The sequence below is a fragment of the Petaurus breviceps genome, unplaced genomic scaffold, assembly GCF_028583685.1.
Source record: "Petaurus breviceps papuanus isolate PSGF00001 unplaced genomic scaffold, PetGlider_PUasm1.0 221, whole genome shotgun sequence".
NCBI classification, from domain to species: Eukaryota; Metazoa; Chordata; class Mammalia; order Diprotodontia; family Petauridae; genus Petaurus; species Petaurus breviceps.
Genome location: NW_027185877.1, coordinates 13,161,539 through 13,184,640, shown reverse-complemented (window position 1 = coordinate 13,184,640; position 23,102 = coordinate 13,161,539). Strand labels below are relative to the sequence as shown.

The 23,102-nt window shown below is 35.2% G+C and overlaps 1 protein-coding gene across 5 annotated transcripts in view; it reads left to right on the top strand.

The window, feature by feature from the left end:
- Positions 1 to 23,102, top strand: part of CCDC91 (coiled-coil domain containing 91) — a 662,757-nt gene that overhangs the window by 558,589 nt on the left and 81,066 nt on the right. For all 5 annotated transcript variants that reach the window (XM_069094897.1, XM_069094893.1, XM_069094894.1 and 2 more), the window contains one exon: positions 16,375 to 16,488. In XM_069094897.1, coding sequence (XP_068950998.1) covers positions 16,375 to 16,488 — 114 coding nt within the window. The remainder of the gene's footprint in view (positions 1 to 16,374; positions 16,489 to 23,102) is intronic.

Here is a 23,102-nt window from a genome sequence, read left to right as displayed (position 1 = left end):
TCTATCTATCTATCTATCTATCTATCTATCTATCTATCTATCTATCTATCTATCTGTCTGTCTGTCTGTCTGTCTGTCTGTCTGTCTGTCTGTCTGTCTGTCTGTCTGTCTGTCTATTTCCTCCAACTACCCTAATACTGAGAAAGGTCTCATGAGTTACAAATATCATCTTTCCATGTAGGAATGTAAACAGTTCAACTTAATAAGTTCCTTATAATTTCTCTTTCCTGTTTACCTTTTCATGCTTTTCTTGAGTCTTGCATTTGAAATTCAAATTTTCTATTCAGATCTGGTCATTTCATCAAGAATGCTTGAAAATTCTCTATTTCATTGAATATCCATTTTTCCTCTAAAGGATTAGTCCCAGTTTTGTTAGGTAGGTTATTCTTGGTTTTAATCCTAGCTCCTTTGACTTCCAGAATATCCTATTCCAAGCCCTTCAATCCCTTAATTTAGAACCTGGTAGATCTTGTGTTATCCTGATTGTGTTTCCACAATATTAGAATTTTTTCTTTATGGCTGCTTGCAATATTTTCTCCTTGACCTGGTAACTCTGGAATTTGGGTACAATATTTCTAGGAGTTTTCCTTTTGGAATCTCTTTCAGGAGATGATCAATAGATTCTTTCCATTTCTATTTTCCACTCTGGTTCTAGAATATCAGGACAATTTTCCCTAATAATTTCTTGAAACATGATGCTCTTTTTTTGATCATGGCTTTCAAGTTGTCCAATAATTTTTAAATTATCTCTCCTGCATCTATTTTTCAGGTGAGTGATTTTTCCAATGAAATATTTGAAATTTCTTCTATTTTTTCATTCTTGTGGTTCTGTTTTATGATTTCTTGGTTTCTCATAAATTCATTAGCTTCCATTTGCAACATTCTAATTTTTAAGGAATTGCTTTCTTCAGTGAACTTTTGAACTTCCTTTTCCATTCTCTTCCCAATTTTTCCTCTACTTCTCTTGATCTTCAGAATCCTTCTTGAGCTCTTCCATCACCTGTGACTTATTAATACATAGTTTTCTTGGGTGCAGGATCTTTGACTTTGTTCTCTTCTTCTAGTTTTATGTTTTTATCTTCATCAACAAAGTAAGGTTCTGTAGTCTGAGCTTTTTATGGTGTTTGCTCATCTTCCCAGCCAAATACTTGATTTTCTAATTCTTTGTCAAAGTAGGACTCTGCTTCCAGTGGGAATTTGGGTGTGGGTGAATGTACTGACCCAGGGGTTTTGAATCAACTGCTTGTTCCCCCACCATATGTGGGCCCAGAGATCTGAAAGCAGCTGCTGCTGCTGTTGCTGCCACTGCCACTGTCACTGCCACTGCCCTGTGGCTGTGGCCTGACCACAGCTGGTCTGTGCTCCTCTTACAGGCAGGTCCTACAAAGTTTTCCCACCAACCTTCTATGCTGTCTTTGGTGTTTGTGGGTTGAGAAGTCTAGAAACCACCACAGCTTCCAGTGATTTAGTCCCCTGAGGCCTGCTCCAACCCTGTCTGTGCCAGTGTGGCCCATGCTGGACTGTGTTCTCCTCCCAGCCCAATACTATATACCATTTCTATCAACCTGCCATGTTGTCTCAGGCTTGAGATTTGCTTCACCCTGTCATTTTGTGGGTTCTGTGCCTGTAGAATTTGTTTAGAATCATTTTTATAGGTATTTGAAGGGTTTTGGGAGAGAACTTAAGCAAGTCCTTGCTCTTACTCCACCATCATGTCTCTGCCCCCCTTGAAGCATCACAAGCCTTTTGGAATTGTCCTGGATCATTGTATTGCTGAAAAGAGCTGTCTATAACAGATGAACATTGAATAGTGTTGGTGTATTTTGTACAACATTTTCCTAGTTCTGATCACTTCAGTGAGCATCAGTTCATCTAATCTAGGTATTTCTGAAATTTGCCTGCTCATCATTTCTTGTAGCAAAATACATTCTATTTCATTCTTATACCACAACTTATTCAGTCATTCCCCACTTGAGGGGCAACTGCTCAATTTTCAATTATTTGCTACCACAAAAAGGAGCTGCTATAAATATTTTTGTATATGGCTCCTTTTCCAGTTTTTATGATCTCTTTGGGAAGCATACCTAGAAGTTCTATTGATGGGACAAAGGGTATGAACATTTTTGTAGCCTTTTGTGCATAGTCCCAAATTGGTCCAGCAGGGTTAGATCAGTTCACAACTCTACCACAGCATTCGTGTTCCAATTTTCCCACATCTTCTGCATCATTTATCATTTTCCTGTTTTGTCATATTAGCCAATTTTATAAGTGTGAGGTGGTAAACTCAGAATCATTTTGATTTGCATTTCTCTAATCAGTAGTGATTTAGAGCATTTTTTCATATGCCTATAGATAATTTTAATTTCTTCATCTGAAAACTGCCTGTTTTTTTTCCTTTGATTAGGGAATGACTTGTATTCTTATAAATTTGACTCAACTATATATTTGAGGAATGATGCCTTTATCAGAGACGCTTACTTTAAAAATTGTTTCCCTGCTTTCTGCTTTCCTTGTAATCTTGGTCGCATTAGCTTTGTGTAAAAAATGTTTTAATTTAATGCAATCAAAATTATCCATTTTGTATTTTGTAACTTTCGATATCCCTTATTTGGTCATAAATTCTCCCCTTCTCAATAGATCCGTCAGGTAAACTGTTCATTTCTCTCCTAATTTGCTTATGTTATCACTAATTATGTTTAAATCATGTACCCATTTTAAATTTATCTTGGTATAGGGTGGAAGATGTTGTTTTGTGCCTAGTTTCTACCATGCTATTTTCTGGTTTTCCTAGCAGTTTTTGTCAAAGAACCGGGAATCTTTCGGTTTATCAGTCAATAGACTATTATAGTCCTTTACTACTATGTATTATGTACCTAATTTATTCCACTGATCCACTGCTCTATTTCTTAGCCAGTACCAAATAGTTTTGATGATTGGTACCTTATAATATATAGACCTGATATGACTAGGTCATCTTCCTTTGCAGTTTTTTTTTCATAAATTCCCTTGATATTCTTGATCTTTTGTTATTTGAGATGAATTTTGTTATTTTTTCTAGCTCCATAAAATAATTTTTAGTAGTTGGATTGGTGTGGCACTGAAAAAGTTAATTAATTTAGTTCATAGTAAATTTCTTTGGTGAGGATCTTTTTTGTGTTTGCTGTTTTTTATATAGTTCTTTGCTTTTATGTTTATATTAAAGTTAGAATCTACTCCTAGAGTAGAGAGGTCACTGTCCCAAGATTGATGTTTTTTTTTTTTTTTTTTGTATAGCTCTTTTCAGAGCTGAGCTAGTTCTGGGGGTTTGTAAGCTTTCAGTTCTTCCAAGGTAGAATGATCTTAGGCGAACTATGTTTACTACTCTCCTGGCCTGTTCTCTGGTCTCTGATCAACCACAAGCACTCTTTTCTGTCCTGGAATTGTAACGTGGGTACCTACTTCCCAGTGGCAACAAGCTTTTTGGTGTACTAGTACTCCTCTTTACCATGGGACTGTAACCCAGGACTGCTACCTAGATTTGAGTATGGGTAATACAACAGAATCCTGCACCCAGTACCCTATAACCTTTTTCTCTGACCACTTGTTTGACCCCCCCTACCATCTGTGCATTGAGAGCTGTGGAAGCAAACACTGTTGCTGCTGATTCAGTCACCTCCAAGGCTTGATGCTGGTTTCCCATACTGGAGCAGACTATGATGTACTACACTTCACTTTCACCCTAGTCTGATAGACGTTTGCTGCTGATGTTCCAAATTGTCTTGGGCTAGAAAATTCCTTCACCCATACTTCGGTGGGTTCTACTGTTCCAGTATTTGTTTTGAAGTGTTATTTAAAGTTGTTTGGAGAGAAATTTGCAAGAGCTCAGATGAGTGCCTGTCTTTTCTCCACCACCTTGGCTCTGTCATCCCCATTTAATACTATGTTAAATTGTATTTAACAATATTAAATATTATAGTATTTAATACCATTAGGTACTATGATATTTAATGCTATTAACTAATAATATTAAATAATATTAAATCATATAGCACTTGGTGTAGTAAATAATACTTTGTATCTCCAGCACTGTACTAATTGCTGGAAATACAAAGAAAAGCAAAAATGTGATCCCTGCCCTTAAGGAGCACATATTTAATGGAGAAGATGTCTAGTAAACTATTGTACCTGCAAGACATTTACAGTGTAAATGGGAGGAAATTTCAAATTGAAGGCTCTAACAGTTGCAGGATGTAGAGCATAATTGGGAAAGAATGTAGAATCTGGGAGTCAAGATGGTGGGGTTAGAAGCAGGTCCTCCACGCAGCTCCAGCTTCCACATTCCCCAATTCACATAAAAGAGGTCTCTGACCAAACTTTGGAGCGACATAACCCACAAAATGACACAGAGAAACTAATCTCCCACTGAGGAAAGTCCAGCAGGCTGGCAGAAATTGGCCAGCACAGTGCTCTGGCAGCTGAGCCCAGATCCCCCCCCCACCCCCCCCACCCCCGCTCAGGTTTTAGCCCCAGGGCAGGCCTGACCAGCCGCTGGCTGGAGGAACTCCAGATCACCAGCAGCTGTGGCGATCCAGAATTATCAACACATAGATGCTAAGGACAAAGTGAGAGGTCAGTGCTGTGTGGACTTTGGGGCCCAGTAGTTGGGAGTGCATCAGCTTTTGACCCCAGGGCGAGAAGCCGCTGGGGAACCACAGCTATGCAGCCGCTGACACATGGCAGCTTCAGCTCCTGGCCTGCAGACTGTAGGACACCAAGCGACCAGTCTGAGGGGTAATTGCTCTTGCTTTAACCTGCTTGGATCTGGATTGCAGTCAAGGGTGGAGGTCCTGGAGTATGTGTCCAGCTTGCCAGAGCATGTGGAAACTTCAGCAAGGGCACCCAACTAATACCTCTGGAAACTGAGAAAAACTCAGCATTTTGTACGAAGCTCCCCTATCTGGTATCAGAGTCCTACTGTGGCAAAAAGCCCAAAAGTCAAGTAATTGAGTAGCAACATGATCAGGCAAAGGAAACAAAGCAAACAGAAGAACCAAATATTAGACTCCTAATTTGGAGACAAAAAAGATTAAAGCATAGAACAGGAGGAAGACAGTGAAGTCAGAAGTCCTACACCAAAAGCTTCAAAGGAAAATGCAAGCTGGTTACAGGCCATAGAGGACCTTAAGAAGCAGATAAGAGAAGTGGAGGAAAAATTGGGAAGAGAAATGAGAACCATGCAAGAAAATTATGAAATGAGAGTCAACAGCCTGACTGTGGAAAATAACACCTTAAAAAAGCAGACTAACTCAAATGGCAAAAGAGGCTCAAAAAGGCAATAAGGAGAAGAATGCCTTAAAAAGTCGAATTTGCCAGATGGAAAAAGAATCTCAAAAGCTCACTGAGGAGAATCATTGCTTCAGAATTAGATTGGAACAAATGGAAGCTAATGACATTATGAGAAATCAAGATGATGTTAAACAGATCCAAACAAATGAAAGAATAGAAGGCAATGTGAAATATCTCATGGGAAAAACCACTGACTTGGAAAACAGATGCAGGGGAGACGATGTAAAAATTATTGGACTACCTGAAAGCCATGATCAACAAAAGCACCTAGAAATCATCCTCCAAGAAATCCTCAAGGAAAACTGCCCTGATATTTTAAAACCAGAGGGAAAAATAGAGGTTGAAAGAATCCACCAATCACCTCCTGAAAAAAGATCCCCAAAAGAAAACTCCTAGGAATATTATAGCCAGGTTCTGAAATTCCAAATCAAGGAGAGAATATTACAAGCAGCCAGGAAGAAATAAAATTGAATATTGTGGAAACACAATCAGGATAACACAGCATCTAGCAGCTTCTACTCTGAGGAATCGAACAGCTTGGAATGTGATATTCCAGAGGTCATAGGAGCTGGGATTAAAACCAAGAGTCATATAGGTCCTCGGTTTGTTTTGGCAGGTAGATTCCCAGATATTTTATAATGTCTACAGTAACTTTAAATGCAATTTCTCTTTCTATCACTTGCTGTTGAATTTCATTGGAAATATATAAGAATGCCTAGGATTTATGTGGGTTTATTTATATCCTGCAACTTTGCCAAATTTATTTATTGTCTCAAGTAGTTTTTTACTTGATTCTCTAGGATTCTCTAAGTATGTCATCATATCATCTGCAAAGAGTGATACCTTGGTCTCTTTTTTGCCTAAGTTGATTCCTTTGATTTCTTTTTCTACTCTAATTGCTACTGCTAACATTTCTAGTACCAGATTGAATGAGAGGAGTGATAGTGGACACCCTTGTTTCACCCCTGATGTTATGGGAAATGCTTCTAGCTTCTCCCCATTACATATAATACTTGCTGATGGCTTTAAATAGATGTTACCCATTATTTTAAGGAAGGCTCCATTTATTCCTATAAATTTTAATGTTTTTAATAGGAATGGATGTTATATTTTGTCAAAAGCCTTTTCTGCATCTATTGAGATGATCATGGTTTCTGCTAGTTTTATTGTTGATATGATCACTTATACTGATGGTTTTCCTAATATTAAACCATCGTTGCATTACTGGAATAAATCCTATCTCATCAAAATGTATTATTCTTGAGATAATATGCTGTAGTCTTTTTGCTACCATTATATTTAGAATTTTTGCATCTATATTCATGAGGGAGATTGGTCTATAATTTTCTTTCTCTGTTTTATCTCTTTCTGATTTAAGTATCAGTACCATATTTGTGTCATAAAGGGAATTTGGTAGGACTCCTTCTTCACTAATTTTCCCAAAAAGTTTGTAGAATATTAGAATCAATTGTTCTTTAAATGTTTGGTAGAATTCACTAGTGAATCCATCTGGCCCTGGAGATTTTCCTAGGGAGCTGACTGATGGCTTGTTAAATTTCATTTTCTGAGATGGGATTATTTAACTAATTTACTTCCTCCTCAGTTAATCTGGGCAAATTTTATGTTCGTAAATATTCATCCATTTCCCTAAGATTGTCAAATTTATGTGCATACAATTGAGAAAAATAATTCCTAATTATTGTTATGATTTCCTCTTCATTGGAGGTAGATTCACCCTTTTCATTTTTGATACTCATAACTTGCTTTTCTTCTTTCTTTTTTTTTATCATATTGACTAAGGGTCTATCAATTTTGTTGGTTTTTTCATAAAATCAGCTCTTCTTTTTTATTACTTCAATGGTTTTCTTAATTTCAATTTTATTAATCTTTTCTTTGGTTTTCAATATTTCTAATTTAGTATTTAATTGGGAATTTTGAATTTGTTCTAGGTTTTTTAATTGCATGCCCAATTCGTTGAGCTGGCTTTTCTCTAATTTAATCATGGATGCACTCAGGGATATAAAATTTCCCCTAAGAACTGCCTTTAATGTATCCCACAAATGTTGGTATGTTGTCTCATTATTATCATTCTCTTGAATGAAATTACTGATTGTTTCTATAATTTCTTGTTTGACTCACCCATTTTTTAGGATTAAATTGTTTAATTTCCCATTAGATTTCAGTCTGTCTTTCCCTGGCCCTTTATATAATTTTAAAAATATATTTTATATAATGTAAATATATTTTATATTATATATTTATATTATATTTATTTTATATTATATATTATATATTTATATAATGTAATAAAATATATTTTATATAATTTTATATATTATATATAATAATATAAAATATAATTTAATAATAATTTATATAATTTTTATTGCATCATGATCATTAAATGCATCAAGAAGGATGCATTTAATATTTCTGCTTTACTGCATAGAATCTCACCTACCTCCATCCTCCCTCCAACTTTCCATTTGAGCAAGATGGATCTGTATACCCCAGGGCCTGTAAATGTTATTTCCCAGTTGCATGTCAAAACTTTTAATTCCAGCTTCTTTCCCTTCCTCCCTTTTCACCCACACTTACTGGGAAGATAAGCAATTCAATACAGGTTGTACATGTGTAGCTACGCAAAACATTTCTGTAAGTGGATATTATTGTGAAAGACTGACTATCTCACATCGCTCAGATGTTTTCACCCAAAATCTTCTTTAATCCTATCTCACATGAAAAAGTGGCTCTTTCTCTTGCCAAGACAAACTCCTGTATGTGACAGGTGATCTTGTTCCATCCCATCTCCTAGAGAAAATTTTACCTTCTGTCATCCCCTTCCACTCACTACTCTTAAATCTCCTCTAGTCTAATGATCATTCTCCTAAGGCCTACAAACACACCTCTATTTCCTCCATTAAAAAAGCCAAACTTCTCTTTATCTGTATATCCATGTTAGATAATGCCTAATATCTCTCCTCCCTTCCATGGCTAAACTTCTTGAGAAAGTCAAATATAGTCATTACTTCTACTTCCTTTCTTCCAATTGTCTTCTTAAACCTCCTTGTCTGGTTTCTGACATCGCCATTGAACTAAAACTACTTTCTCCAAAGTTACCAATGATCTCTTAATTGCCAAATCTAATGGCCCTTTTTCCTTAAAACATATATATATATATATATATATATGTATACATACATATATATATATTTAGAACATTTAAAAAGGTTTTGAAGTTGAAATTCTCTCCCTCCTTGTAGTCCCTCCCCTACTTATTAAGAAAACAAGTAATGATAGCAGTTATACACAGGGAGTTCTGCAAAACATGTCCATACTAGCCATGTTTCAAAAAATATAAAAAAGAGGAAAAGTATTTAAAAGTGGAAAAAGTATGCTTCAATTTGTACTCAGAATTAATAAGTTCTCTGATGGTAGGTAGATAGAATTTTTCATCATGTCCCTTGAAATTGTCATGGATTATTATTTTTTCTCTCCTAAAGTTTTATATATGTGTGTGTGTGTGTGTGTATATATATATATATATATACATATATAATATATATATATATAATTTATCTATTTTTACTTTTCAAAATTTTATTCCCCTCCTTACCTTCTCCCCTCCTCAAAACAGTGTGAAATCTGATATAGGCTCTTCTTATACATTCCTATTAAATATATTTTCATGTTTGTCATGATGTAGAAAAGAATTAGAATTAATGGGAGGAACCACAAGAAATAAAGAAACAAAACAACAAAAGAAAAGGAGAGCAAATGGTATGCTTCTATATGCCTTCAAACTCCAAAGTTCTTTCTCTGCGTGTGATTGGCATTTTCCATCATGAGTATTTTAAAGTTGCCTTAGATCCTTGCATTACTAAGAAGAGCTAAGTCTATCCAAGTCAGCCATCATACAAAGTGGCTGTTACAGTCTATAGCGTTCTCTTGATTCTGCTCATTTCACTCAGCATTCATCTAAGTCTTTCCAAGTTTTTCTGAAGTCCATGTGCTCAACATTTCTTATAGTACAATAGTACGCCACTGCATTCATATAGGCAACTTCTTCAGCCATGTTGAATAAACCCCAGTTGATGAATAACCCCTGAATTTCCAATTCTTTGCCACTACAATAAGAGGTACTATAAGTATTTTTGTACATGTGGGTCCTTTTCCTGTTTTTATGATCTCTTTGGGATACAGCCCTAGAAATGGTATTGGACAGTTTTATAGTCCTTTGGGCATAGTTCCAAATTACTCTCTAGAATGGTTAGATCCATTCACAACTCCATCAACAATGCATTAGTGTTCCAGTTTTCCCACATCTTCTGCAACATTTATCATTTTCTTATTTTGTAATATTAGCCAATCTGATAAGTGTGAAGTGGTAAATTCAAGAGACATTTTTACTTGTATTTTTCTAATCAATAGTGATTTAGACCATTTTTGTTTCTTAAAACTATAATTAATTTCAATTTCTTCCTCTGAAAACTGCCTGTTCATAACCTTTGACCATTTATCAATTAGTGAATGATTTCTGTTCTCATAAATTCAACTCAGTCCTCTATATATTTAAGAAATGAGGCCTTTATCAGAGACTCTGGCTGTAAAAAAAAATTCCCTAGCTTTGTGCTTGCCTTCTAATCTTGGTTACATTGGCTTTGTGCAAAATCTTTTCAATGTTACATAATCAAAATCATCCATTTTGCATTTCATTGTGTTCTCTAACTCTTGTTTGCTCATAAATTCTTCCCTTCTCCAAAGATCTGACAGGTAAACTTCCTTCCTCTCCTAGTTCGATTATGTTATCACCATTTATGTCTAAATAATGTACCCATTTTGACTTTATTTTGGTGCAAAGTGTGAGATGCTGTTCTTTGCCTAATTTCTGCCATACTGTTTTCCAGTTTTCCCAGCAGTTTTTGTCAAAAAGTGAGTTCTCTTCCCAGAAGCTGGATTGTTTGGATTTATCAAATAGTATATTACTATAGTCATTGACTGTTGTGTCGTTTGCTTTTTTGGATTATTGTACTGAAAGCATAGTAGTGTTCCATCTTGATCATTTACCACAGCTTTTTCTGTTATTCCCCAATCCCCTCAAATTCCAATTTCATGCCCTCAAAGAAAGAGCTGCTATAAATATTTTTGTACATATTCTTTGATCTCTTTGGGATACAGACTTATTAGTGGTATTGCCAAGTCATAGGGTTATGCATAGTTTTATAGCCCTTTGGGCATTGTTCCAGATTATTCTCCACAGTAGTTTTTTTTTTTGCCTAAGTTTCCTCAACTTCAAAAAGAGGTAGTAATAGCAGCTATTGTTGTGAGGATGAAATGAAATATTTTTAAAAAGTGCTTAGCACAGTGCCTGGCATATAGCAAATGCTATGTAAATTTCTATTCTCTTCCCCTAAAATGTAATTATATCTATATTTGTATCAATAGATATATTAAATGACAAATAATAGGAAATAAATATCCTGCAGTGATTTTCTGAACTTGTAAATTCCATATCCAAAATTGAACTAATCCTTCCACCACCACCACCACCACCACCATCTTTTTATCAATCACCAGTGCTTAACTTTGACTCTGCCCTCTCCCTACACTGCTTTATCCATCTAACTATTTAATTCTATTTAGCTCTTCCATCCATCTCCCCACCCCTTCTATTCTTACTACAAAAATTCTTCTTCAAAATTTCATTTCCTTTGGATTAACTGTTATAATAGGCCAGGCTCTCCCAAATTCCAAACTATTTCAGTCTATCCTCAGAAATTTTCAGTGGTACTCTGTTGTCTATCTAATAAAGTATAAACTTGGTGTGCTGGCCTTTAAGCTCTCCACAATCCAGTAAGTTGTACTGTATGTTACTTTGCTATTCAAATGATAAGCAGGTATTGCTTTGAAAAGTATTGTTTGACTGAGGAGGGGTTCCTCTCTTCTTTCTGAAAAAGGGAAGAAACTTCCTTTTGGCCATTGACTTCTCTCTCAGTCTTCCCTCATATCTCCATCTGTCACCCCCAAGGATTTTTCTCGTTGTTGTTCATGCCTGAAATACTCTCCTTTATCTTCATCTCCACCTCCTTGTTTCCCAGGCTTTCTTCTAGTCTCAGCTAAAGTCCTACCATCTAGAGGAAGCCTTTCACAATCCCTCTTAATTCCAGTGCTTTCCTTCTGTTCATTATTTCTTATTTATTCTGCATAGTTTATTTGCACTTTGTTCTCCACCCTCCCCATTAGATTGTGATCTCCTTAAGTGCCTTTCATTGTAACCCCAGGACTAAGTACAGTGTCTGGCATATAGTTAGCAAATGCTCCATTAAGTGCTTCCCCTCCCTCATCCAGAGAATCATTCTTTTTAACATTCCATATTGTCATAATAAAACATTTCTATTGCTGTGCATAATTAAGAACAAAGGTTCTTCTTACTTCACTTTGTGTCAGTGCATATATGTCTTGCCAGATCATTCCTGAAATCACCCTCTTCATTTCTTATAACACCACAGTATTCCATTCCAAACATATGCCACAAGTTTTTCAGCTATTCCCCAATTGATGAGCACCCCCTCAGATTCCAAACCTTTACCACCACAAAACGAGCTGTTATAAAATTTTTTTTTGCATGTATGTCCTTTTCCTTATTCTTTTATCTCTTTGGGCTATAGACCTGGTATTGCTACTGGTGGATCAGTGGGTGTTCCAGATTGTCCATCAGAATGATTGGATCAGTTCACAAATACACCAGCAGTTACTTAATCCACCTATTTTCCCTCATCCCCTCAAATAGGTCAGTTGTTTTTCCAATGAGATATTTTACACATACTTATATTTTTTTCATTAATTTATCTTTGCTTTATTGTTTCCTGAAGGCTTATAGAGTTATTAACTTCCATTTGCTCAATTCTAAGTTTTAGGGAATTATTTTCTTCACTCCTTCGGTACTCCCCTTCCCCCCCCCCCCCCCTGCAAATTTGGCCAATTCTGCTTTTTGAGTTCTTTTCTTTAGGGAATTTTAAATCTCCTTTTCCATTAGATCAATTCTGCTTTTCAAAGATGTTTTCTTTAGTATTTTTGTGCCACTTTTACCAAACTATTAATTCTCTTTTCATAATGTGTTTTTGTATCATGCTAATTTCTTTTCCTAATTTTCCTTTACCACACATATCTTTCTTTTTTTAATTTTTAAATTTTTTTTCTTTATTAATTTGTTGGTTTACCTTGAGTTTACAAGATTGAGTTCCCCGATTCTTTGAGTTTCAAATTTTCTCCACCACCCTCCCCTATGCCCACCCCCAGCCATGGCAGCATACAATTAGGTATAGGATTTGCAGATAATTTCACATTAGACATTGGTCAGGTTGAAAAGAAGGATTGTAATGGATGGAATGAACAATGGGAAAGGGGAAACCAGAACAAACAAGAAAGAGAAAGAGAACTGGTAATTTGCTTCAATCTGCATTCAAACTCTGTTCTTTCTGGTTCTTTCTCTGAATGTAGATATCTCTCCATCATGAGTCTTTTGGAATTTTCTTGTAGCTCTGCATTTCTGAGAAGAGTCCAGTCTATCAAAGTTGGCCATCACTCATATGTTGTATCTGTAATAGTGAACACATTTTTTCCTGGTTCTGCTCTTCTCACTCAGCATCAGTTCATATAAGCCTTGCCAGGTAGATATCAAGTATATCTGCTCTTCGTTTCTTATGGCCCAATAGTATTCCATTGAATTCATATACCAGAATTCCCCAATTGATGGGCATCCCCTTAATTTCCAATTCTTTACAGCCACAAAGAGAGCTGCTATAAATATTTTTGTACATATGGGTCTTTCTCCTGCTTCTGTGATGTCTTTGGGATACAACCCTAGAAGTGGTATTACTGGGTCAAAGGATATGAAATTACTTATAACCCTTTGGACATGGCTCCAGATTGCTCTCCAGAATGGTTGGATCAGTTTACAACTCCACCAGCAATGTGTTAATGTTCCAATTTTTCCACAACTTCTCCAGCATTTATCATTTTCCTGTTTTGTCATCTTAAACAATTTGACTGGTGAGATGTGGTACCTCAGAGTATTGATTTGCATTTCTGTAATCAATAGTGATTTAGAGGATTTTTTCATATGCTTATAGATATCTTTAATTTCTTCCTCTGAGAACTGTCTCTTCATATCGTTTGGACATTTATCAATTGGGGAATGACTTGTATTCTATAGATTTGACTTAATTCTCTGTATATTTTAGAAATGAGGCCTTTAAAAAACTTGTGCCATCCTGGCACTCTGTTTGTCTGCTCTGTCTATGCTGATGTTTGTTTGTGATCCTTTCTACAGAAGCCCTGGGGCCTTACAGGAAGCTCTGAAAGAGGATTTTCTGGTTCTATGTTTACAGAAGTCCTGGAGCAGGGTTTTGGAGGTCATGGGACTTCACCTATGATTTGTGCTTACTTCTTGGACCTTGTTTGTGGGTCTGTGTTGATTTCTAATTTGATGATTTGTGTTGAGTTCCCAGACTTTGTCGGTGGGTCTGAGTTGATTTCACTGGCAGACAGTAAATTGATGATGATGCCAGCAATGTGCATGAATGTTATTGTGGCTCTGTCAAGCTTTGTCTTCCCAGAAACAGGAACTGTGAAGGACTTGAGGTGGACTGGACACTATGAACTTCAATATGGTATGGGAACTTGATGAATAACTGGACAAGGAGCTGGACAAAACACTGGGAACTGCCTGCCTTTGAACCCAGTTGACAGTTGGAGCTGGCACCATGGAAGAGGAACCATGGAAACTGAAAGCCAGCCTCGAGCTAAGCTGAAAGAAGACTTTACTTGGATACTATGTACTGACTGAGAAGATTATGATTTACTGTGACCTAGGGGTGGATAGCTTTGACTTTTGTATTTTGTGATGGAATTAAAGATTTTGTTATTGAGTAAACGAATGTACTTTGTTCAGAACTGTGTGACCACTTTGGTGAAAACTATGTGGCCATTTTAGTGATAAGTTGTTGAGTTGTGCCATGGTGAATGCTGTTTTTGATTTTCTGTGATAAGTTGTACAATTGTGAATGCTATTCCTTAATTTTATGTGAATGTTTTGCTCTTATTTGTTATTGAATAGAGAGTTTGCTATAACATGTAGTCAGAAACTTGAAGACTGTTCACAGCAGCAGTCCTCTGAAAAGCTGCTCATGCATGGCTTTACGGTAGTATTGGATTATCTGAAAACCACAATCAAAACAAGAGCCTTGACATCATATTTCAAGAAAATTGACTTGATATTCTAGAATTAGGTATACAATAGAAATTGATAGAAAAGAGATTCTCAAATGAAAACTCCCAGTGATATCATAGTCGAAATCTGGACCTCCTAGATTAAGGACAAAATACTACAAGCAGACAAAAAGAAAAAAAACAAATTTGAATATTGTGGAGCCACAGGATCACAACCAAGAATTACCTAACCCACAAAACTCAGTAAAACCCTTAAGGGGAAAAAGGACATTCAGTGAGATAGAAAAGTTTCAAACATTCCTGATGAAAAGACTAGAGCCAAATAGAAAATTTTATTTTCAAACATAAGATTCAAAAGAAGCATAAAAATTTAAACAGGAAAGAGAAGTCACAAGGGAGTTGATATGGTTTAACTGTTTATATTCCTACATGGGAAAAATTATATTTGTAACTTCTAAAACTTTCTCATTACTAGGGCAGTTAGAAGTTCTATACATAGACAGAGGGCACAGGTGTGAGTTGAATGTGATGGTATGATTACCTAAAAAAATAAAATAAAGAAATGAGAAAGTACAATGCATTGGGAGAAGAGGAAAGAGAGGTTGAATGGGATAATTTTTCTAACATAAAAGAGGCCTGAAAGATTTTACAGTGTAAAGGAAAGTGGAGGAACCTTACTCTCATCAGAATTGATTCAAAGAAGGAGTAATGTATGCACTCAGTTGGATGTAGAAATCTGTCTTAGCATACAGGAAAGTAGGAAGGGAATGTCATAAAAGAAGGGGGGATCTAATAGAAGGGAAGGAAGTTTGGGGGAGGTAAAAGTCAGAAGCAAAACATTTTTGAAAATGGACATGATAAAAGGAGAGAGAGAGTAGGATACATGATGAAATAGAATTGAGGGAAATACGTTGTTGGTAATCATTACTTCGAAGAAAAAATTTTACAATGAGTTTTTCTGATTGACTTCATTTCTAACTAGTCAAATTTACAGAAATAAGACCCTTTCTTCAATTGATAAGTGGTCAAAGGCTATGAACAAGCAGTTTTTCAGACAATGTATTCAAACCTATCTATAGTTAAATGAAAATGAATGCTCCAAATCACCAATTATCAGAGAAATGCAAATTAAAAGGCTAGTCTTAGCTACTACCTCAGACCTGTCAGATTGGCTAATATGACAGAAAAGGAAAATGATGAAGGGATGCGGGATAATTAAAACACTAATATGCTATTGGTGAAGTCATACAGCTTCATCCATTCTGGAAAGCAATTTGGAACTATTCCCAAAGGTCTATGAAAGCATGCATACCCTTTGTTGAAGCAATAAAACTACTAGGACTATCCCAGAGAGAGAAATAAAGAATACCTATGTGTACAAAAATATCTATAGCAGCTCTTTCAGTAGTGACAAAGAATTGGAAATTGAGAGGATTTCCATCAATTGGGGAAAGGATGAACAAGTTGTTTATATGATTGTGATAGAATATTGTCATGCCTAGGATGTACTCCCTCCTTATCAGCACCTTTTAGAATCTTTTTTTTTATTCCTTTCAAGATTCAGTTCAACCATCATCTTCTCCATAAAGTCTTTGTTATCCACTCTACCCCCAAGTCTTAGTATGTCCCTCCAAAAATTATCTATAACTTATTTTTGTACTTATTCTCTTCATAATTATTTATGTACATGTCTCCCCCATTAGAATGGAAGCCCTCTGAGGGCAAGGATTCTTATATTTGTATCCCTAGCACCTAGAATATACAAGGAACTTAATAAATGCTTATTGATTGATGGATCTATGCATGAATTCCTCACAGGAAATGCTGAAGTCAGCAATGGCAGAGGAGCAGAAGCGAAGTGAAAGGGCTGTGGAAGAAGCTGTGAGAAGAACAAGAGAGGAACTAATGGAGTATGTAAAGGAACAGAAAAGAGTAAGTAAGCAATGTACTGTGATACAAAAAATCACGTTTAGAAGTTTGGATTTGCACTTCCATGATATAATGAGTTTTAAAATAGGTTTTATAATGAATTCAAACATTTGCTCATACATTAGAAATTGAGAATGAGAATATACCTGTTATTCTAAGCAAGAAAACTTCTTACTAGGATTATTTTTCTTATGTAATGATATATTCTAAGTATCATATCTACAAATAAAAATTCTTTCAAAAGACAATAAAAGGGTAATTGTCAAAGTCAATAAACATGAATTTAGAGTCTATGGTATATCAGGCATTTGTTCTAAGTGCTAATTATTAAGTGACTTAGGTACCCTACTACTAAAATTAATTTTTATTATTGGCTGAAGTCCCAGATAAATCATGGTAGTTTGTTAAGTTTTGTTAATTTTTTTTCTTATAGTTATGTAGTTTCCTATTCTCTGAAATATAGCATTTCTAAAACAGATTCTTATAATTTCTATTTTTGACTTTGTTCTCATAACTTTGGTTTTTGTGTTGTTCATGTCAGATAGCATTCTTCAGGTGTTCGCTTGTTATGTTCCTCTGTCCAAAATATGATCCAAACATGCCCACAGAGTATCTGCATAACTAATAAAGCCTTCAAAATTAAGCATTTGGTACTTTGTTTCATATGGAGAAGACTATATTATTACTGGCAAATAAATGTTCAGACTTAGCTTTCTTTCCCATGTATGTATTGACCAATAGTTAAGATTATTTTAAAAAGAAATATAATCTACCCCAAATAAAATGCAACAGTGTTTAATTTATTTGTAATTTAATTATCAAGTTTTGTCCTAATCTGAATTCTCATCTATGAAAACAAACCCTTTGAGTCAGAAATTGCCCCTATATGAAATTTGGCCAACAGCAACCAAACCTAATTGGTGGCTAAGTAGAATTAATAAGTGGAAAATGTATGGCATCATTCTTTGTTTCACTAGTGACTGATAGAATAGCAAGTATGTTGGAGAACTAGTAAAAACTTGTGTTACCACATTAATATTTGTTAATTCACCAAGAATTGGAATTAGATATGCTGCAAAATGAAATGTCATTCATCCATACCTAGACTTCAGACTAGACTTCTACAACAGAGAACATGTTTACAAAGGAAAAAAATATTAAGTAACTTCTTTAAATAAATTAGCCACCCACAGTGCATTCTGTGTGGAGCAAACCATTGTACATCTCACCTCGAAGCATTTTAAAAGCAATTCTACTCAAATAGGTTTCTTGATAGTATACTTAACCTCTTAAGCAGAAAATCTGAGCCAAATATAGTGAAATGTTTGCTCAGGAAATTGTGTTTTCTCAAGAAACACTCATTTGTATCTCTAAGTATAAAAGATTATTTTAAGTAATCTGGTTTAAATAAAATACTGCAATAATGACACCATGTATACTTTTTACAGTAACATACATAAACTCTACAAAGAATGAATTTAAACTTGAGATAAATGGAATAATTCCTTTTTGAGGGATATCTTTAAAATGCATATGCTTTAAAAACTACATTGATGGGGTGCCCAGGTAGCACAGTGAGTAAGAGCACCGGCTCCAGGGTTGAGAAGGCCTGTAGATCGAATCCTGGACTCAGACACTTAGCACCCACCCAGAAACACCTGGCCGTGTAACCTTGAGCAAGTTACTTAACCCCAATTGCTTAGGGGCGGCCAGCTGGCTCAGCGAGTAAGAGCACCGGCTCCAGTGTCGGGATAACCTGGATCAAATCCGGGCTCCGATACTCAGCACCACACCCAGAAATAATAACTGGCCGTGTAACCTTGAGCAAGTTGCTTAACCCCGATTGCTAAAAAAAAAAAAAAAAAACTACATTGATGTTTTATAGCAGACAATATGGAGGTTTTTTTAATCCATGTATTTTTAAAAAGCAATCATATTTGTATTACTTTCTAAGGAAAAAAAACATGGTTTCCACAAAGGGTGAGGGTGATAAGTAAAGGTCATAAATGCCTTTGTTTAGAGGGTAGCTGCTTATTTATAGCATGTTAATTTAATCTTTCATGGAACAGGTAATGTGCAACTCAACATGTTCACCAATGTACACTAATACTGTTCCGCTACCTGCAAAAGTCACTCTTTTCAGACAAACTAATGTGAGTTTGCCACAGAGGATCTTTGTCCTATATAAAGCTTAAATCCATTAGAAAATTTAAATAACATTTTAAGTCCTAGAAAAGATTCTTAGAATTTCTTTCATAAATATCTTGGAAAAAATTTAGAGTATTATTTTTTGGCCAGGGGTAAGATGATTTTCAAATGGATGGTTAAAATATTTTTCCCTGAAAGTTGAAAGTATAAATTCTATAAGCTTATTAAACTACTTTTTTCACAAAATTTACAAATTTGGAAACCACCATCAACTCATTTTATTCTTTGTAAAAAGAATTCAGAAGACAATATCCCAATAGGAAATACAAAATTTCTAGTTTGGGGTTTTAATATTGTTATATTAGCATATATTATAGAGTATTTTTTATATTTGAAATTTAATAGTTGTCCATCATCCTACTAAGCCATTATTTGATTTAAAATATTGTGTAATTAAAACACTGAATAATTGTGAATCCATTATTTTAAATATTTTTACATTTTAATTACTTTATAATTTTTCTTTCCACAAACTATTTCAGCATCAGGTTAATTTTTAGGAATAGACTTAGACTTGGAAGGTATTCACAAAAAAAAAATAGGACACCATAAGATTCGTGAAACAATACAGAGAAGAAACAAAGTTTATAGTCAATTCATAGCTTCTTGCATTTTTCCATGACAAAATTAGGGCAGTTCTTCTTTGTTCATTGCATCAAAGATAGATTTCCATTTGCATCAGGGAAAAAATTCCCCAGAATATTTTTTTCCTTTCTTCCCTCCAAAATTTTTAACTAGTCACATAGAGTATTTCAATTATAGGCAGCATGGCAAAAATAGGGAACTGGTCTTGATGCCAAATTAATCCTGGATGTGTGACCCTGGACATGTCAATCTTTCAGTCAATCAATAAATAGTTATTAAGTGTCTACTCTGTACTAAGTCATTTAATTTATTAGTGCTGTAGGCAACTGGAATATGGACAGTGAGAGAGAAGAAATAATCAAGGATGACATCTAGTGTGCAAGTCTAGGTGAATAGAATAGTGGTATGTTTAAGATTAAGTAAGTTAGAAAGGAGAATTTGGAAAAAAAAAAGATAATGAGGTGTGTGGCCCATGTAATTTTAAGATACCTATGGAAAATCTAATCCATAGTGGTTAGCAGGCATTTAAAGACACAAGACTGGAGGCTAAGATAAATCACATTGATAAATGGAAATGAGAATCATCTGAATAGAGATGATAATTGAATCTATTAAGAACCAATGATATCATCTGATGAAATACTTTAGAGGGAAAAGACAAGGGGGCTTAGGACTTTCTGTGATTCATTAACATGACCTGGATGAATATCTCTCAAAGTGGATTGAAAATGAGTATTCAGACATGTAGGAAGAAAACAAGAAGAGAAGAGTGTCATGAAAACCTAGAGAAAATTAAGAAGAGAATGATCAAAGTGTCCAGCATTGTACAGAAATCAAAAAAGGATGAGACAAGAAAAGGTCAGTAGGTTTAGCAATTAGACAATTGGTAACTTTGGAGAGAGCAATTTCTGTTCAATAATGAGAGTAAGCAGAGTAAGGGTTAAGAAAAGAGCGAGAGGAAAGGAGGTAGAGACACTGACTATAATAGCTACTTCAAGGAGTTTAACCATGAAAAAGAGAGAAAAAGATGGTGACCATAAGAGAATTGGAGAGACATGAGCATATTTGTAGGCTGCATGCAGGAAAGCACCCAGTAAAGAGATATTGAAGATAAATGAGAGAGTGAGGATGCTAGAAAATCTACTGGAGAAGACAGAATGGAATGGGATCACTCATGTATGGAGAGAGATTTGCTTTAGCAAAGAGAAGGGATACCACTTTCACAGGGTTGAAGGAGGAGGTATTGGAGGAAGATGTCTAAGTAATAAGAGATGAGGAGAAGATAAAAGGGAGTACAGAGCAAATTGCCTCAATTTTGTTCAGAAATGTGAAGAGGGATGAAAAAGTTTAGAAGAACTTTTGTGCAAGTGTAATATTGAATTGATTAGGGTACTATAAAAAGATTGGCTTATTGCAATAAAAGTTCAGTTAATATTCTGTAACATAAATTTGTAGTGGATGTAGTCAGCACATTTTGTCATTTTTCTCCAGTTTCATTCAGCAGCCCAGAAAAAGGAATGAAGACAGCAGATGGTGGCTATAATCCAAGACTAAGGGTCTGAAAGACAAGATTAGTGATAGAATAAGGGGGCAAGGAACTTCAGAGAAGAGGACAATATAAAAGATGAACTAGTTCACATAAGGTAAAAATGGGGGAAAAAAGTAGAGTGCAGGATTGATAACTTGGGAAAGAACTGAGGGCAAAATTAGTTCAGATTACCCCATGTCTGCTCCATAATTTCTTTGACCATAAAAGTCCTAACTAGTGTTGTCAAAGTAGGCTGGAATGTTAGCCCAAGCTTTTCTATTACTACCAATAATCCTGATCCATAACAGCCTCCAGACAATTAGAACTATCCAAAGATATTAACACCTGTGTAGCATTGTAAAGTTTGTTATTAGCATTTCCCATTTTCTACATGAAAAAAAAAAATGGAGGCTCATTGAGATTGAGTGATTTTTTTAAATCAATAAATGTATTTTATTTCATTTTCTTTAGCAGAACCTCCAGGATTTTTTTTAATTAACTAATCTTTTATGTATTTATTTTTAGCTTTCAACATTCATTTCCACAAAATTTTGAGTTACAAATTTTCTCCGTTTTCCTCCTTACACCCACCCCAAGATAGCGAGCCTACTGAATACCCTTTCCCCCCCAATCTGCCCTCTCCTCCAGGATATTTTTAAGCTGCTACTGTATACCAAGTTATTGCTAGAGGGTGATAACATTCACATTTTTCTTCTTTTAGTTCTGTGTTCTTTGAATTTGTTAGTACTCAGTATTCCTTAGCTTACTCTCCTAAGTTGTCTGCTTTGGGAAGGAAAGCAGAATTCCTTACATCCTATCATGGCACTATATTATGTTTTTAAATTACTACTTCTCAGGAATTATGAAATTTACTATGAAAATGACTACTTCGGGGCGGCTAGGTAGCTCAGCGAGTAAGAGCACTGGCTCCAGTGTCGGTATGACCTGGAGATTGAATCCAGGGCTCAGATCAGCACCACACCCAGAAATAACTGGCCATGTAACCTTGAGCAAGTTATTTAATCCTGATTGCTTTGAAAAAAAAAGAAAATGACTACTTCTCAGTAATTCATAGTTTTGCAGTTTCTGTTCCATTGATAAGTTTTGTTTAAACATAGCATATTTTGTTATTTTTTTACAGGATTCGGATGCTTTATTTCCTCTTTCAATTTTTTAAAATTAATTTGTCCACTTTTAGTTTACAAGATTCAATTCCACAATTCCTTGAGTTTCAAATTCTGCCCCGCCCCCACCCCCTATGGCAGCGTACAATCAAGTATAGGATCTAAAGCAGTTATTCCATCCTGACACATTCTTTTTTGTACTTAATTTATTTTATTTTTTCCAATTATATGTAAAGATGGTTTTCTTTTTTTCCCTTTTAAAAAAACAATTTAGATCCGAACACCAGAACTTAAATACAGAATAGAGAAAAGAAAAATATCATAAATTTAAGTATTGAAACTTAAATACAATGTAATAAAAGGAAACAAAACATGTCATGTGTACAACAGAACATAAGAGATGATTCAAAATATATAGCAATAAATTTTCATTTCAGGAAAGCCTGTATGATAAATACTATATGTTGTGTTAAGAGCTGTACATCTAGAAAATTTCTTCTTTGTAAATTTTCTTTTACTCTCTGCTTTGCACTTTTTACTTTGTTCCTTTCTCCCCTTTTTCCCCCTGAAAGCTACAATTAAGTACAGATATATAGATATTCGTATAGATATACATATAGATATAAACACATATATACATATGCATACTATAGACAGATACTTTCCCTAACAAATTCTACACCTGATCTTTGTTTTTATGTTTATGTGTATCTCTTATTTCCTATACCTTCTAACTCTAATTTACCTTCTACCTGCAACCTTGCCCTCCTATTACTTAGCCTACTCCCTTCCAAGGATCCCTCAACTATCCTCCCATTCCCATAAACCTAAACATTCTTCCATATCCCACTTTAACCTATTCCCTCATCCTCTTCTCTAAAGATCCCTCCTTTATTCTCCCACAGATCTCTCTCTTATCCTCCCATTCTCATTGATCTCAACACGTTTTAGCCTTTTTCCTCATACTCCCTTCTAAAGATTTCTCCCTTAACCTTTTCTACCTCCTTATCCCCTTACTATGTTATTTCTTCTGAATTTAGAAGATTTTATGCTCTTCTAGATATATATGTATTACTCCCTCTTAAATTAATTCCCTGTGAAAGTAGGTTACCAGCCCCTCTCCCCCATCCAATTCCTTCGTGTCTTCTTTTTCTCACACCTCATTTGTATAA